Source organism: Mesoplodon densirostris, chromosome X (assembly GCF_025265405.1).
Source record: "Mesoplodon densirostris isolate mMesDen1 chromosome X, mMesDen1 primary haplotype, whole genome shotgun sequence".
In the NCBI taxonomy this organism is placed as follows: domain Eukaryota; kingdom Metazoa; phylum Chordata; class Mammalia; order Artiodactyla; family Ziphiidae; genus Mesoplodon; species Mesoplodon densirostris.
Genome location: NC_082681.1, coordinates 102151607 through 102164123, shown reverse-complemented (window position 1 = coordinate 102164123; position 12517 = coordinate 102151607). Strand labels below are relative to the sequence as shown.

Below are 12517 nucleotides of genomic sequence, written 5' to 3'. Positions count from 1 at the left end.
AGCAAGCCACCAAAGAGCCCACGGTGTGAGCGGCGCCAACGCAAACACCCTGCTGGAACACCCAGCCCAGCCCGCCACGTGGAGGGGGCTGGGCTCTGAGACCCGCCCCCCATCCCCAGCCAGCGTGTCCCCCACCCAAGGAGCAGCAGCCGGCAGATCCTGATCCGGGGCACCCACAAGGGTGCTCACCTCGTAGCCAAGCCGGGCGGCCCGCTGTAGAAGGGTCTCGCCCGCGTTCTTATTGACAATAAGTCTCCGCGCTTCCGGTGGCATCGGGCGGGACTGGGTGGTCTCTGGAGGGGAGCTTGAGCATGTCAGCTGCGAGGCCTGGGAAGCTGGTAACAATTGCTGCAAACGGTCCAAGGGCTTCTGGTCCTGCTTGGCCGGCGAAAGATCATAGTCGGAACTGAGCTCAGGCCGCTTTCGAAATCTCCGGACGGTCACCTATCACGAAACCAGGCAGCGCACACATTTCAGGCTGTCCTTCCACCACCCGCCTGGTTCGCCTCCTCCCTGAGTTACAAACCTGAGTGGAGGAAAGCACTTTTCCTCCTCTCTGTCTGGGGGAGGCGGGGCGCGAGGAAAGGGTTGCATTTTTACTAGCTGGAAACTTCACCACCACCCAGGAGACAGGTCCCCTAGGAAGGGGCAGTGACGTTTTGGGGGGAGGGGTTCAGGAAAAGGAAAGCTTTGTCCCCAGAAGCAGAGAAGTAGGCAGGCGGGATGTGCTTGCACAGGCCCGGGGGGCGGGGGAGAGCCAGGGGCAAGAGGTACCTTGCCATCCGCATTGTCCACGTAGTAGTCCCCTGGCAGCGGCAAGCCCCGCCTGGGCTCCTGAGGGATCAAATGCTTGGTTTTGCACAGTCGCTTCCCGGATGGTTTCTCACTGTTGTCGGTGTATTTCTGCGGCAGGGGCGAAGGCTGCCAATCCATTTCTTCGTCCATGCACAGCACATCTGTCTTCTGGCTTTCTTTAACTTGGTCATGTTTGGTAGGCAGTCCTGAGGCTGGCGTGCAGCTTGGCTGAGTCTGCTTTTTGCCGCTTGCATTGGTGGATGAAAGGCCCTTCATGGGCGGAGAGCCGGAGAACACAGGCAAGGCTGGATCCACAGGAGGGGGAGGGCGGGAGGCAGGGGGAGAAGAAGCGGGCGTTACACAGTTGTAGCCGGTGAGGAAAGAAAAGCCCATTGTTAGCACTGATCGTTGGAGCGGCTTCAGTTTTTAAAGATATACCAATTATGTTTTCAAAGCACTAATATTTTAATTATCCCACATTCAACCGGCAAATAGGCTAACCCACGAAACGCCAAATGGCAAGTCACTTCAAAGGGCCGCAAGAGAGGGCAGAAGCCAGCCCTTCGTGCGCTCCCGTCCCCACCCGTGGGGGGCCTGGGCGCTCGGGACAGGGCGACTGGGGACAGCCCGAGGCTGGAATGAGGGCACTGACAAGCGCCCGGGGTCACCCAAGACTTCCCTTCCTGCCCAGCCGCGGGCTGGGTGATGAGGAGCAGCCCAGGAAGTCGAGCTCCCGCCTCACTGTACATTCCATAAGGAAGTGTGCAGGCTGAAAGGACCTCATGAAACTCCCCGCTCGCCACACGCTACTCTTGTCAACTTGGATGGCGCTCAGGTCCCCTCCAGGGCCGTTTCCCACAGAGGGCAGGTGATCCACCCTCCAGGAGCGCCCCCCGCCCCGTGCGTACCTTGTTCATTGTCACTGCATTTAAGGGACTCCTCCAACCAGCTTCTGTTGCTTTTGGCCTCTGCCCTTTTCCTGCCAGGTTTCTCTTCGGAGATGCTATTGCCCTGGGGGGTGACCGCAGGCTGAACCGCCTGGGTCACTTCCTTCCTGCCCTGCCGGCCAGGTTTGCTCTCTGCTGCCGACACCTGCTGCTCCCACCGTTCTCTAAGGTGCAGCAAGTGGCGTTGCTTTTTGGGATGGAGCCCTGTTAATTCAATGCACACCTTCAGGTTGGTCAGCTCACTATAATGTGGCTCTTCTAAGTGGTTAGAGGAACTGTTTGTCATTTCCCTCTCAGGCCAGTCATCTAATGGAGAAATAACTACAAATTAATGAAGAAGCCCCCCGGGGCGGGGGGTGGGGAACAAACTGTCTTACACATCACTAATAGGGGTGGGGGAGGGGAGGGGTGTGGTCACTGTGTTGGCTGGAACTTGTCACCAAGTCTCGGGAGGGGGCCTATTTGCCTTTGGCCACCTTTGGGCTCCAGCCCCGGCACCTGGCTTTGGGGGGTGGGGGATGGGATGGGGGTGGGGGGTGGGGAGGTGTGAGTGGCTCCCCCCAGGGCTCCAGGGTGGGACTGGAACTTTCCATTGCTCCGCTCCAGGACTTCCGCAGGGTGCCCTGCAGGCCCGAAGCGAAACCGAGCTCACCTTTGGAGACCCGTCTCCGCTTGGCTTTCAGCAGAGAGTCCTCCGGGAGCTCTTCCACAGTGGTCTCAGTGTGGTTGCTATCGCCAGAGACCTTGCGCTTTCTGTTCAGCCGGAGGGTGGGGCTGCGTGGCGCGTCCGGGGCCGCCTGGTCGGCGGGGGGCTCTCTGGGGGGCTCCGTGTCCATGAAGTAGTCCTCAGGAAGATCATTGTCCTCTGGGGCTTCGAAGGGGTCAGGTTTGCTTCCATCATAACACTCCCCTAGGGGAGGGGAGACAACCCGGAAAGGAGGGAACAAAGGTCACCAGGAGCAGGCAGGACCCCCATGCCCAAGGCAATGTGCTACCAACAGACCCCCCTTTGGAGACCAGGGGCCTCACACGCCGGAAGCACAAAACCCTCAGAAAGACGTCCCAAAGGAAGGACAGCTGAACACAACCAGCAAAGAAAGCAGAAAATGAGGCGCGTAGCCCACTCACCACCCATCCTTCAAGGGTCAAGGTGAGGCGTCTACACCACCCCTCTATAGGCATGTGAGATCACTCCCTAACTGCTTAACTCTCCAAGGTGGCTTACTTTTAAAGGGGGGGTGAGTGACCTCACAGTAAGATCCAACCAATCAGAGCGGAGCTACAAATGACTATGGAAACAGTTGCTACTACTTTGTAGTAAACAAAAAAGGCTGATGTCATCAAGAGACCAAATAGCCCCCAACTGCCATCTACACAGACATAGCACCAATGTTCACTTGGGTCAGCAGGGGCGAGGGTGAAGAAAGAATGGTGGGAGGCTGGGAAGCTGGGGAGACCAAGGGAAGAGGAGCCTGGCAAAGGGAAAGGAAAGGCTTCCTGGTGCACACACAAGGGTCAAGGGCAATTTCAAAGAACTCAACCAGATTGCTACAAGTCCGTCTGTCCTCTTTCCACACCCGTGGGGGGAAAAGCATTTCACTGCCATCGAGGGGCTACTCCTATTTCCTGTCTAGGAAGAAGGCCCTCAGTGACACCAGTCACCCACCTGGCACATCTCCACGCCTTCCTTCCCAGGCAACAAGCATCTAAGGACATTTCAAAGACAAGACTCCAACCCCTTTCATGGGGGTGGGGTGGGGTGGGGGTGCGGCGGGCAGGGCTGAACTGCTCACACCCCAGCTCCGCCTGTGTTGCTCCTGCCCACTCTGCTCAATCTAGCATCCACTTGGGGCTTTTCCTCCAATCACCCCAGCCTAACATCACTCCTCACTTTTGCTCTAGCCAAAGAAACAGTTCAACTGCTTTGCTAGTCACATTGTTTCTAACACACAAATAATTCCATAATGATCACTGTGCTGTTAAAGAGTTCCCCGAAGATGACCCTGTGTCCATCACCGGCCGGGGGTGGGGGTGGGTGTATGAGTTTGGTATTTCGTTAACACCTGAGCTAAGCTCCCACAGCCCGTTTTTCTAGATGAAATCATGGACACACCCCTCACATGCTGCTCGCATTCCTCCTCCTCTCCCTAGACCACTTCAAGTATCACTCCCACTTCTGCCCAGCCGGCTGGTCCCCTGATCAGCCTCTCTTGGGGGCATTCCCGGCATTTAATGGCAGTCAGTTGTGGGGTTTGAACCTCACCCTGGCCTGGGCTAGCCTGACCTGTGTTCTCAATGGTGGAACACACTTAGCTTTTCTCCAAGGGTATCCCAAGGTGGGACAGGTCCCCATCTACTCTTGCCGGAATGGTGGAATCACCCCAACCGCGAGGGTCTCCTGTCATGGCAGCAGGAGAAACCCCAAACTCCTGGCCTGTGCTTACGGGTGATGCAGCCCAGGCTACCGCAGGCCCGGTGAGGACGGCGTGCTGCAACTCTCACTCCGGCTGCTCTGTGACCCTCTTAAACACTCGGGCAGGAATGGCGCCGCTTTACAACTCGGCCCCCTTCACTCGTAAAGTGGGAATGTTACTGCTAGCCTCCCCCCAGGGGTGGGCTTCATAATCACGGGCCGGACCCAGCACAGAGAAAGGCTGGAAAAATCCCTTTAACCAAAAGATGCCAAGACTTTCAGACCAGCCTGAATTTCAGGCCTGAAATGTATGAAATTTTAAGAGGTGAGCCCTGCTGGTTACACCATTGGACTTCTCTGGTCCAATCAGCCTTCCCTAAAAGCTCCGTGGGAGGGGATCCATGGAGGAATGGAAGGGCTACCTTAAGGACCCCCATGTCCAATTTGAAAGTTTCTTTTTCCAAACTAGGTCCATCCACCCTTCCCCCAACCCCGGAGCCTTTTAGGGCAAAGATCTCAATTCCCCTCAGCTAAGGCCCTCCAAGACCTTACGCTAGTGTGACCTTACCCAGGCCAGTAATAACCCTGAAGGGACACCCACCCCGACTGCCCAAGATGCCCATGGCCACCAGCTATGGGGTAGAGGCTCCGTGTCACTTGGAGCTTCTCAAAGACTGTTCTAACCACGACCCACAGGAGGATGACCCTTGAGGGCAAAGGAGATGGGGACATAAATAGATACACGGGGATCCTAACCATCAGGCTTTGCCATCATTGCTACTTTTGGCCCTTCTAAAAGTGGGAAGCCATGTGCCCTTGGTCACCCAGTCTAAGCAAGATGTGAACGTGGCTATATTGTTTGAGGTTTAATGCTTGCTCCCCGCAGCATGGTCCTATATATCCCAAATTCATTACGGTTGTACCATAGCATCACCTCACAGAAGCATCGCCACAGCAACATTTACAAGTCACTGTGGCAACAAAGCACCCTCACCACTGTTGAGCCATGCCCAGTGAGGCCTAAACAAGGTGAGAGGGTTCTGAGTTGCTGGAAGGCTCCCCAGGATTAAAATCCCCTTCTCTGTAGCTTAACTATAGCACCTCCAGTCAGGGCTAACCTTGTTAAAAGTTACACCCGCTACAGAAGGAGTGCAGGGGATCTCTGTTCCAAAGTAGTTTACAAACGTGCAGGTGCTCAGCTGGAAGAGAAGTTCCCTGAGCAAAGAAGTTTCATGAAGCCCCTCGACTGAGGCTTCCTCCAGCCCCTGGCCAGGCACTGCCACTGAGCAGGTCCTAGGCCTGTCCCAGCCAAGTGGTTGGCAAGGGAGATGGTTACTCCAAGTTTGAGAAGGAAGGGACCAATGCCTCCTTGCCCCGCCCCATCTTCAAATGCCACCGAGGGTTCCTAGTGATGAACTTTCAAGTCTGAGGAACCTCCAAACTCATTTGGTGAACTTCCAAAATAAAAATTTCACTCAGCCACCCATGTGATCATAAAGAATAAATGAGTATCTCGGCCACTGTGTTTTCAAGTTAATTCCTTTTTTAAACAAGCCCCTAGCAACAAGATGCACCCGCACCAGGACAACCAGGGCCGCGCAAACAGCACCCACCACCTTGGAAGCTCCTGGGCCCTCCATGGGTAGAGGCTGCCTCAGAAGGGGGAAGGCATCTTGAAGGCGTCCTGGACCCTCTCTGGGACCCCTGCCCGCCCCAAATCCCCGCCCCAGCTCCCATGTGCTCACAGCTCGGCTCTCGGCCACACCGACACCCATGAGAAGGACCTGAGCCCCTATCAGCTCAAGACATGATAGCCCAAGAACAAGAAGGCCCATTCATATCCAGCTGAATGGAATGAACCCCTGCTGTGCCTTGGATGTGGAGGCCGCGGTAAAAACAGTGGCCCCTTCAGGTGACCTTTCCTGACCAGCTATTTACAAACCCCACGTCTCTACAAGACAGAGGGTGGGTGGGGAACCCACCTCCGTTGCCCCAACCTTTCAAACGGAGCCCCTCACCTTCCCCAACCCTTCTCCTGCCCTCCCATGGTGGCGATTCATGGCTCACTGGGCCATGTCCCGGGTGCTCCAGGAAGAGACCCGTCGGTCGGTCTGAGATTGGAGGCAGGCGGTGGGGGGAGGGGGCTTTCGGAATCATCTGGGGCTCAGGCCCTGCTCCCCGTCAGCCACACCGAGTTCTTGTGTCCATGCTCAGCAGGCAAGACTGGGAAGGACGCACACAAACTTCTCTGGGAAGAAGGGCGGGTGAGGCCATTGAGACACGAAGGGCAGCGGCCACCCTGGGTTTGGCCACGTTGCTGGAGAAAAGGGCGAGAAGACTCGAGGCCGGTTAACTTCCCGCTCCCTTCCTCCAGCCTCCCTCACCGTCCACCCAGAACAGGCAGATCCCCTCCTCAGAAAAGTGCATCCCCGTGAACTTGGCCTTGCCCACTTTTATCACATCTCTCTGAGAAACTTCCCCAAGAGCTGAGTTATGAGGCCACTCAGGAGGGTAAGGGCTGCGTGTCGGCTGTGAGCGTAAGCAAGGAGGGAGGCCTTCTTGCTGCTTTACTCCAGGGTGGCCTGGACCCTCCGTTTTGCATTCCAATCCCGAGGGGGAGGAGCTCGGAATCGTCGACTCCAGGCACATCAAGAGCCCCATCCCTCGGGTAAGGCCGCCACTGACTAGCCACAGAAATCCCCTTCTACGGGAGCCACGTAGCACAAACCGGTCCCGGTGTGGCTTACCCAGAACCCTGGCCACAGGCCTTTGTCTGACCCCAAAGCTGAGCTGGGGGAGGGCAGTGCCCCAAGCAGCAGAGAGAAGCACACGCTGTTGCTGACCACAATTTTCCCGAACTGCATCAGGCACCCACGACCTAAGCGTGCGGGCGAACGCCGACCCTACGACCGGGTCCAAGGGCCTGGACCTCCCAAACGTGCCCACCACCCCCGACTGTCCTGTCTCAGGAGGATTTCACGCCCACCCTGTCCTCGACGTTCACCTAGGTGCCCTCACTCACCATCACCCGTGAGGTTTCTGGGGTCCGGAGCAGGCTGCAGGCCACAGGCCACAAGCACGCACACTGAAGAAAGCGGGAGAAAGACCTCCACTTGCTGCCAACACATCTCATTAGTCCAGGAAGTCTCGAGGGCAAAGCCCGAAGTCAACCCCAGTGGGGGAGCAGCTGATGGGACCGCAGAGTGTGACTCGAGGCAAACACTAGCCTTCTCTCCAATTTGGCCTCCAAAACCGAATACACCCCGTCTGGTAGGAAGAACGCCCTCGTTGATCCCACGCCCTCGGAGCGTACTGTCTACTCCTAATGACTGCAAACAAGCCTGCCACAGAAAATAATTATGCTCCTCTTTCTGGTGCCTTCATCAGCCCTCATCTCACTTGAACGAAACCTCTGCCTTCGGAGGGAGAATCCAAGTACTCTCCACTCCCTCCCATAGGAGACCGTCACTCTGGAGGGTCTGGCTCTGGCTGCAAGTGTCATTCCACTGCTACCAAAAACCCGTATCCGTACCTGCTACAAAACAGAACACGTACCTGCTACGCTGGAGGTCTTGCACTGCCATTGCTCTGCTCTACTGTATCAGACTATTACCAACTACAGGACTAGCATTTCTCCGGAAAAAGGAGATGCGTGCCAGGAAACAACATTTCATAGGTGCTTCCATCCTGGATGCCGCAACGCTCAAAAGCACAACCAGCCTTGCAATCCACAGCTGGGAAGGGTGGCCAGAGCAGCCCGTTCTCCGAACAGCCAGCACCCAGACGCTGGGCCATCGGAAGCGTATCGTTTCCGCTCACCTCCCTCGGCACTGGGAGCGGAACCGCCCCGTTCCCACCGACGTGGTACCACACGCGAGCCGCCTGGGTTCACTTACATCTCTCACTGTCGTTCTGGTCGGCAATGGCCTCCTCCAGGGCGACCGACTTTGGCTTTTTGTCCTGACTTCCTTTCAGCCTTTCCCAGTCAGCGGGGCTGAATTTGCACACCTCGGAGTCTTTGGTCGTGGGGTGGCCACCTTCTCGCTCTTTCATCTCCAACTCTGAGAAGCGCATCATTGCACGCTAGAAAGAGAACGGAGATGGAAAAAAGACACACCTTACCACCAAAGCTATTTCACTGCCCTTACCTTAAAGGAAAGTATCTTCAAAGAAAAGTTTGCCCAAAACCAACCACAATTTATGATACAACTGAGATATTTTAAAATTTAACGATAAAAATGTAAGAGTGTCTATATGTAACTAGTCACACACTCTTTATTCGTAAAGCCATATGTATGTAGAGATATATGTGGTGTGTATGTATAGCCATACATACACTGTGGCATAGAGACAGACATTCTCTTTCGAAGGTAAATAAAACAAAACAAAAACACAACGCAAAGAAAGCGAAACAAAAACACAACAGAAAAGAAAACAAATGCACAATGAATAAAGACGACCATGGCCCACAAACTTCCCTTTGTATATTTGGAAATGAAATTTAACTCAAAAGGTTTATGTAAGATTCTAGTAATAAAAATTTGAAGAACTGACCTCACAGTAAGCAGCGGGTAGACATAAAATACTGTCCTCTTGTAATCCTTCCATCTATGTAATTAAAATGGGCACTCAATGGATCATTTAGATAACTTCATCCATTTTTATAAGCATAAACCAATTTTTTTCTTAACATTGCAAAACAATTTGGCTTTATTTATCTTTTAATTAAAAGTAAAATATCTTAAGGAAATTCCTATACAACATCTATCATTCACTAGCAAGTTAAATACATACTCTATCCCTTTAAGCAAGGTTTGTTTTTTTGTTTTTTGTTTGTTTGTTTGTTTTTTTGGTGGAAAAAAAAATTGCACGAATCTCACAGACATGCGGCCGCTACACACCTCCACCAAGTATCACGTAAGGCATTCTAAGCAGCGCTTTTAGGTATATTTGTTAACGTACAGTAACGGCAGAGAAATCAAAGCGATTGATAGGTAAATGTCATGCAGTCTTTTAGACATCCTTCGCAATAATTAAAACTTCCGTTATCAGCATTCGAGTGGAGTTCGCTTAAAATCTACAGAATAACTTAAAGTATCCACTTACGTCCCCTTACTGGACACATTTCAAACATTTAAATTATCCTAAGCTTCATTAACCAAATCAGCCCGGTGTCCTGCCCTATCATACCCCCGGCCCCCTCCTCTTCACACATTAAAAAAACCTGACAACTGGTCAGGCTCCTGAAATTCGGGTGGGGGGGCTCACCTGCAATGCCCGCTGCTCCCGGCTGAGCTGACTGGAGTCTGCGTACAGTTCGGTAGTGACACACTTGAACCGGTCACCCACGTAACCAGCGGAGTTTGCGATTCTCTTTGCCAGCTTAGATGGCTTCGGCTTCAGAACTTTGCCATCGGTTGATTCTGCCTCGTCAGCTCCGTCTTTGGTATAGGTGGGGGTGACGTCCACACTCGGTGGGGCACTGCCCACGCAAAATGGTTTGGGATCCTCTTGGGTTTTCCCGAAAGTGACCGCAGAGCCATCGCTCCCCAGGGTCGGCTCCAGGAATGGAGTCGAGACCGGCATCGCCAGGTTCTCCTTGTTGGTTCCCGCTGGAACATTCTCCTTGCTTAAGCCGAAGACTGGCTGGCCCGGAGCCTGTTTGAAAGTATAGGCTTCGTGGAAGTCACTGATGCGCCCCAACTCCTCTCTCAGGGCAATGAAATCCCGGTGTGGCTGTAGGGCCGGGTCAGGCGGGGGTTTGGTGGGCTCGGCACTCTGGCTGACACTCTCAGCTGTGAAGCCGGGTTTGGACACGTTAGCGTCGGTTTTCGCATCTGGCTCTTCCCGGAGGAGGTCTACATAGACGAGCTTGTCACTCTTGGCGACGGTCTTCCCTTGATTCCAGCTGGGGCTGGGCTTTAGGTTCTTGTCCGCGGGGACTTCTGGATGTAACTTGGTGCTGCCAGCTTCCAACATCTCAGAAAACCGGTTCCGGAGGCTTGGGTCCTCATAGCGGGTCCTCTCGTGGGACCGGGACCTCCTCTCCGGTTTCTCCTCTTTAGTGATCTCGATGGGCGTGTGAGGTATCAACATGGGATGCACCATGCCCAACCCCAGCGCGTCCTGGTAGGTCACAAACTCCGGCCTGCCCGTGGGTAGCCCATAGGGCAGTCCGGGCTTTGGGGCGAGGTGCCCAGGAAAGAGACTGCCATTGGGCAACAACACCGGGTGAGGGTAGACAGGGCCTTTGCCGTGTAAGGAGAGGGGACTTATGGCAATGCCCTCGGGCGCTGGGTAAGGCAGGTAACTCCTGGGGTAGGGGATTGGTGGGGACCTGAACGCCTCGTTTGGTGAGAGAAATACTGAGCTCGGCGGGAGGCCATTCTCGTTCGCTTTGAAGCTCGGCTCTGGGTTGCTGGCTTTGGCGCCCTTGCTGCCGGTGCCGCCGCTGTGCTTGGCAGGTGTGGTCGGGGGCTGGCCCACGTGCTGGATGACGGATGGCGTGGTATCCACGGAGCTCCTGCTGGTCTTGCTGCCCTCGGCGGTGGCATTTGGGGCCGGCGACGCAGAGGCTGGGCGGCCGGCGCTCGACACCGACCCCGAAACGTTAGTGACCACGGCGTCGGCGGCGCCCATGCGGGGACACGAAGAACTGCGCTGCTGCGGGATGGCCCAGTCCAAGGCCTTGTTTTTCAGCGGCAGGCCTTTGCCATTGTTCTCTTCGTTAGGACTTGGCCCGGGCACCACCCAGGACGAGGGAGCCGTGCTAATGATCTCAGATCTATAGATAGCACAGCCATTTCCTGCAGGAGACAGAGTTTCTTTCGGAATCTCACTTCCGGAGAGCACTAGGCCGCTTCCAGCTCTGCTGTGAACCAGGACGGTGGGAGCCATCTTTTTCATGTGGTCAGCTTTGGAAGCATCTACATCCACCACTTTAGAGGACAAGTCTAGTGGCTTATCGGTGACGTCTTTGGTAACCGTCTGCTTCTCCAAGAGAGGAGGTGAGCTGCCATCTTTTCTGTCTTGACCTGCTGTTTTCCGGGTGTGCCCGGGAGCTGGCTGGGTGCTTTCGGCTCCTTCTGGAGCCTTTGGATACTTGCTGCTGCAGAGCCTGGCCGCGGGGAACTCGCTGCTGACCGTCATGTATGGCTTCGACAGGGTGACCGAGGGCGAGGTGGAGATCCTGGCATAGTGCTTATGGAACTCGGAGTAGGTGTCCGCAGCGGGCTGGGAGGGAAGGTGGACGCGGGGTGAAGGCCGAGGCGAGGGGGGCAACAGGAGAGCCGTGTCCCCCGGCAGGCCGCTGGTGACCGCCTTGGCAGAGGGCACCCTAGGCTGCTTACTGTTCTGGATGTGGGGATACGAGTGGGAATCGACCGGGTTCCCAGGACTGACGCCCATCTTCCAGGGCAGGCTTTTGTCTGCGCAGTGGACCAGAGGCGGGATGGCTGGTGAGGCCGAAGGCGTCGAGAGTCTCATGGGCGAGGCCAGGGATGATGGGATGTGGGGACTGACGTAGTGAGGTGGCGGCAGGTAGAGAAATCGCTCCCCATTGGTACAGACCGGAGAATACAGCGGCTGGGCCAGGCCGTAGGACTGCTGAGGTAGCAAGGCCTTGTACATGTTCAGGGAATACTTATTTGGCGAGTCGAGGAAAGGGTAGATGGCTGGCGTGGCCCCCTCCATGTAAGGATTGACCCAGGGCAGCCGCAGGTAGCTAGCACCATTGATGTTGAGCGGGCTCTGTTTGTCGCTGGCAGGTCTGTCCAAGCCCAGTGTTTCTGCCGTGGGGACAGCACTTTTTTGTATTCCGGGTGGCGTTTTGTATATAGCACTGAAGCCATTTGGGGGTTTTCCGGAGACAGCGGAGGCCTCCACCGTCTCGGGTGTATTCGGCTTGAACTGCATCTCTGGGTTTCTTTCGGAAGAAAACCCCAGACCACCTATGGTTGTGGCAGCCTCCCGCCCTTTCTCTGAGCCCAGTCCACACAAGCTAGAATAGACGATGTTTCCGGGGACACGCAGCCCTTCCCGGATCAGGCCGGTGCGGTCCATGCTCAGCGCTGCCAGGCCATCGATCCGATGGGCCGTGGTCGCGTCCACCTTCGCAGAAGAAGAATATGGGTATTACTGAGGACACGCCTTCAAAGCAGCCCATCCCAAAGAGAAACCGCGGACTAGCTCAACAGGACATCAGCCTCAACATCTGAGCCGAAACTGTTAAAAACTAAAGGATTCACAAGGTCTTTGGCCCCCTCCCCGCTTATCCGGAACCCTCCTCTGCTTGCCGCCTCACCTTTGTCCAACTAGTATCCTGAAAGCACGGAAAACGTTGGTCCCTTTAGACTTGAGGCCC

The 12517-nt window shown here is 55.3% G+C and overlaps 1 protein-coding gene across 16 annotated transcripts in view; it reads right to left on the bottom strand.

Annotated features, from left to right (window-relative positions):
• The window catches only part of BCOR (BCL6 corepressor), a 114580-nt gene that overhangs the window by 9456 nt on the left and 92607 nt on the right, over positions 1 to 12517 (bottom strand). For 8 of the 16 annotated variants that reach the window (XM_060086326.1, XM_060086325.1, XM_060086323.1 and 5 more), the window contains 8 exons: positions 9424 to 12264; positions 8710 to 8763; positions 8052 to 8238; positions 7178 to 7240; positions 2395 to 2652; positions 1704 to 2048; positions 775 to 1100; positions 190 to 444 (listed from right to left, as the gene is read on the bottom strand). In XM_060086326.1, the coding sequence (XP_059942309.1) occupies positions 190 to 444; positions 775 to 1100; positions 1704 to 2048; positions 2395 to 2652; positions 7178 to 7240; positions 8052 to 8238; positions 8710 to 8763; positions 9424 to 12264 (4329 nt within the window). The remainder of the gene's footprint in view (positions 1 to 189; positions 445 to 774; positions 1101 to 1703; positions 2049 to 2394; positions 2653 to 7177; positions 7241 to 8051; positions 8239 to 8709; positions 8764 to 9423; positions 12265 to 12517) is intronic. The other 8 variants (XM_060086332.1, XM_060086333.1, XM_060086331.1 and 5 more) reach the window with 7 other exon arrangements.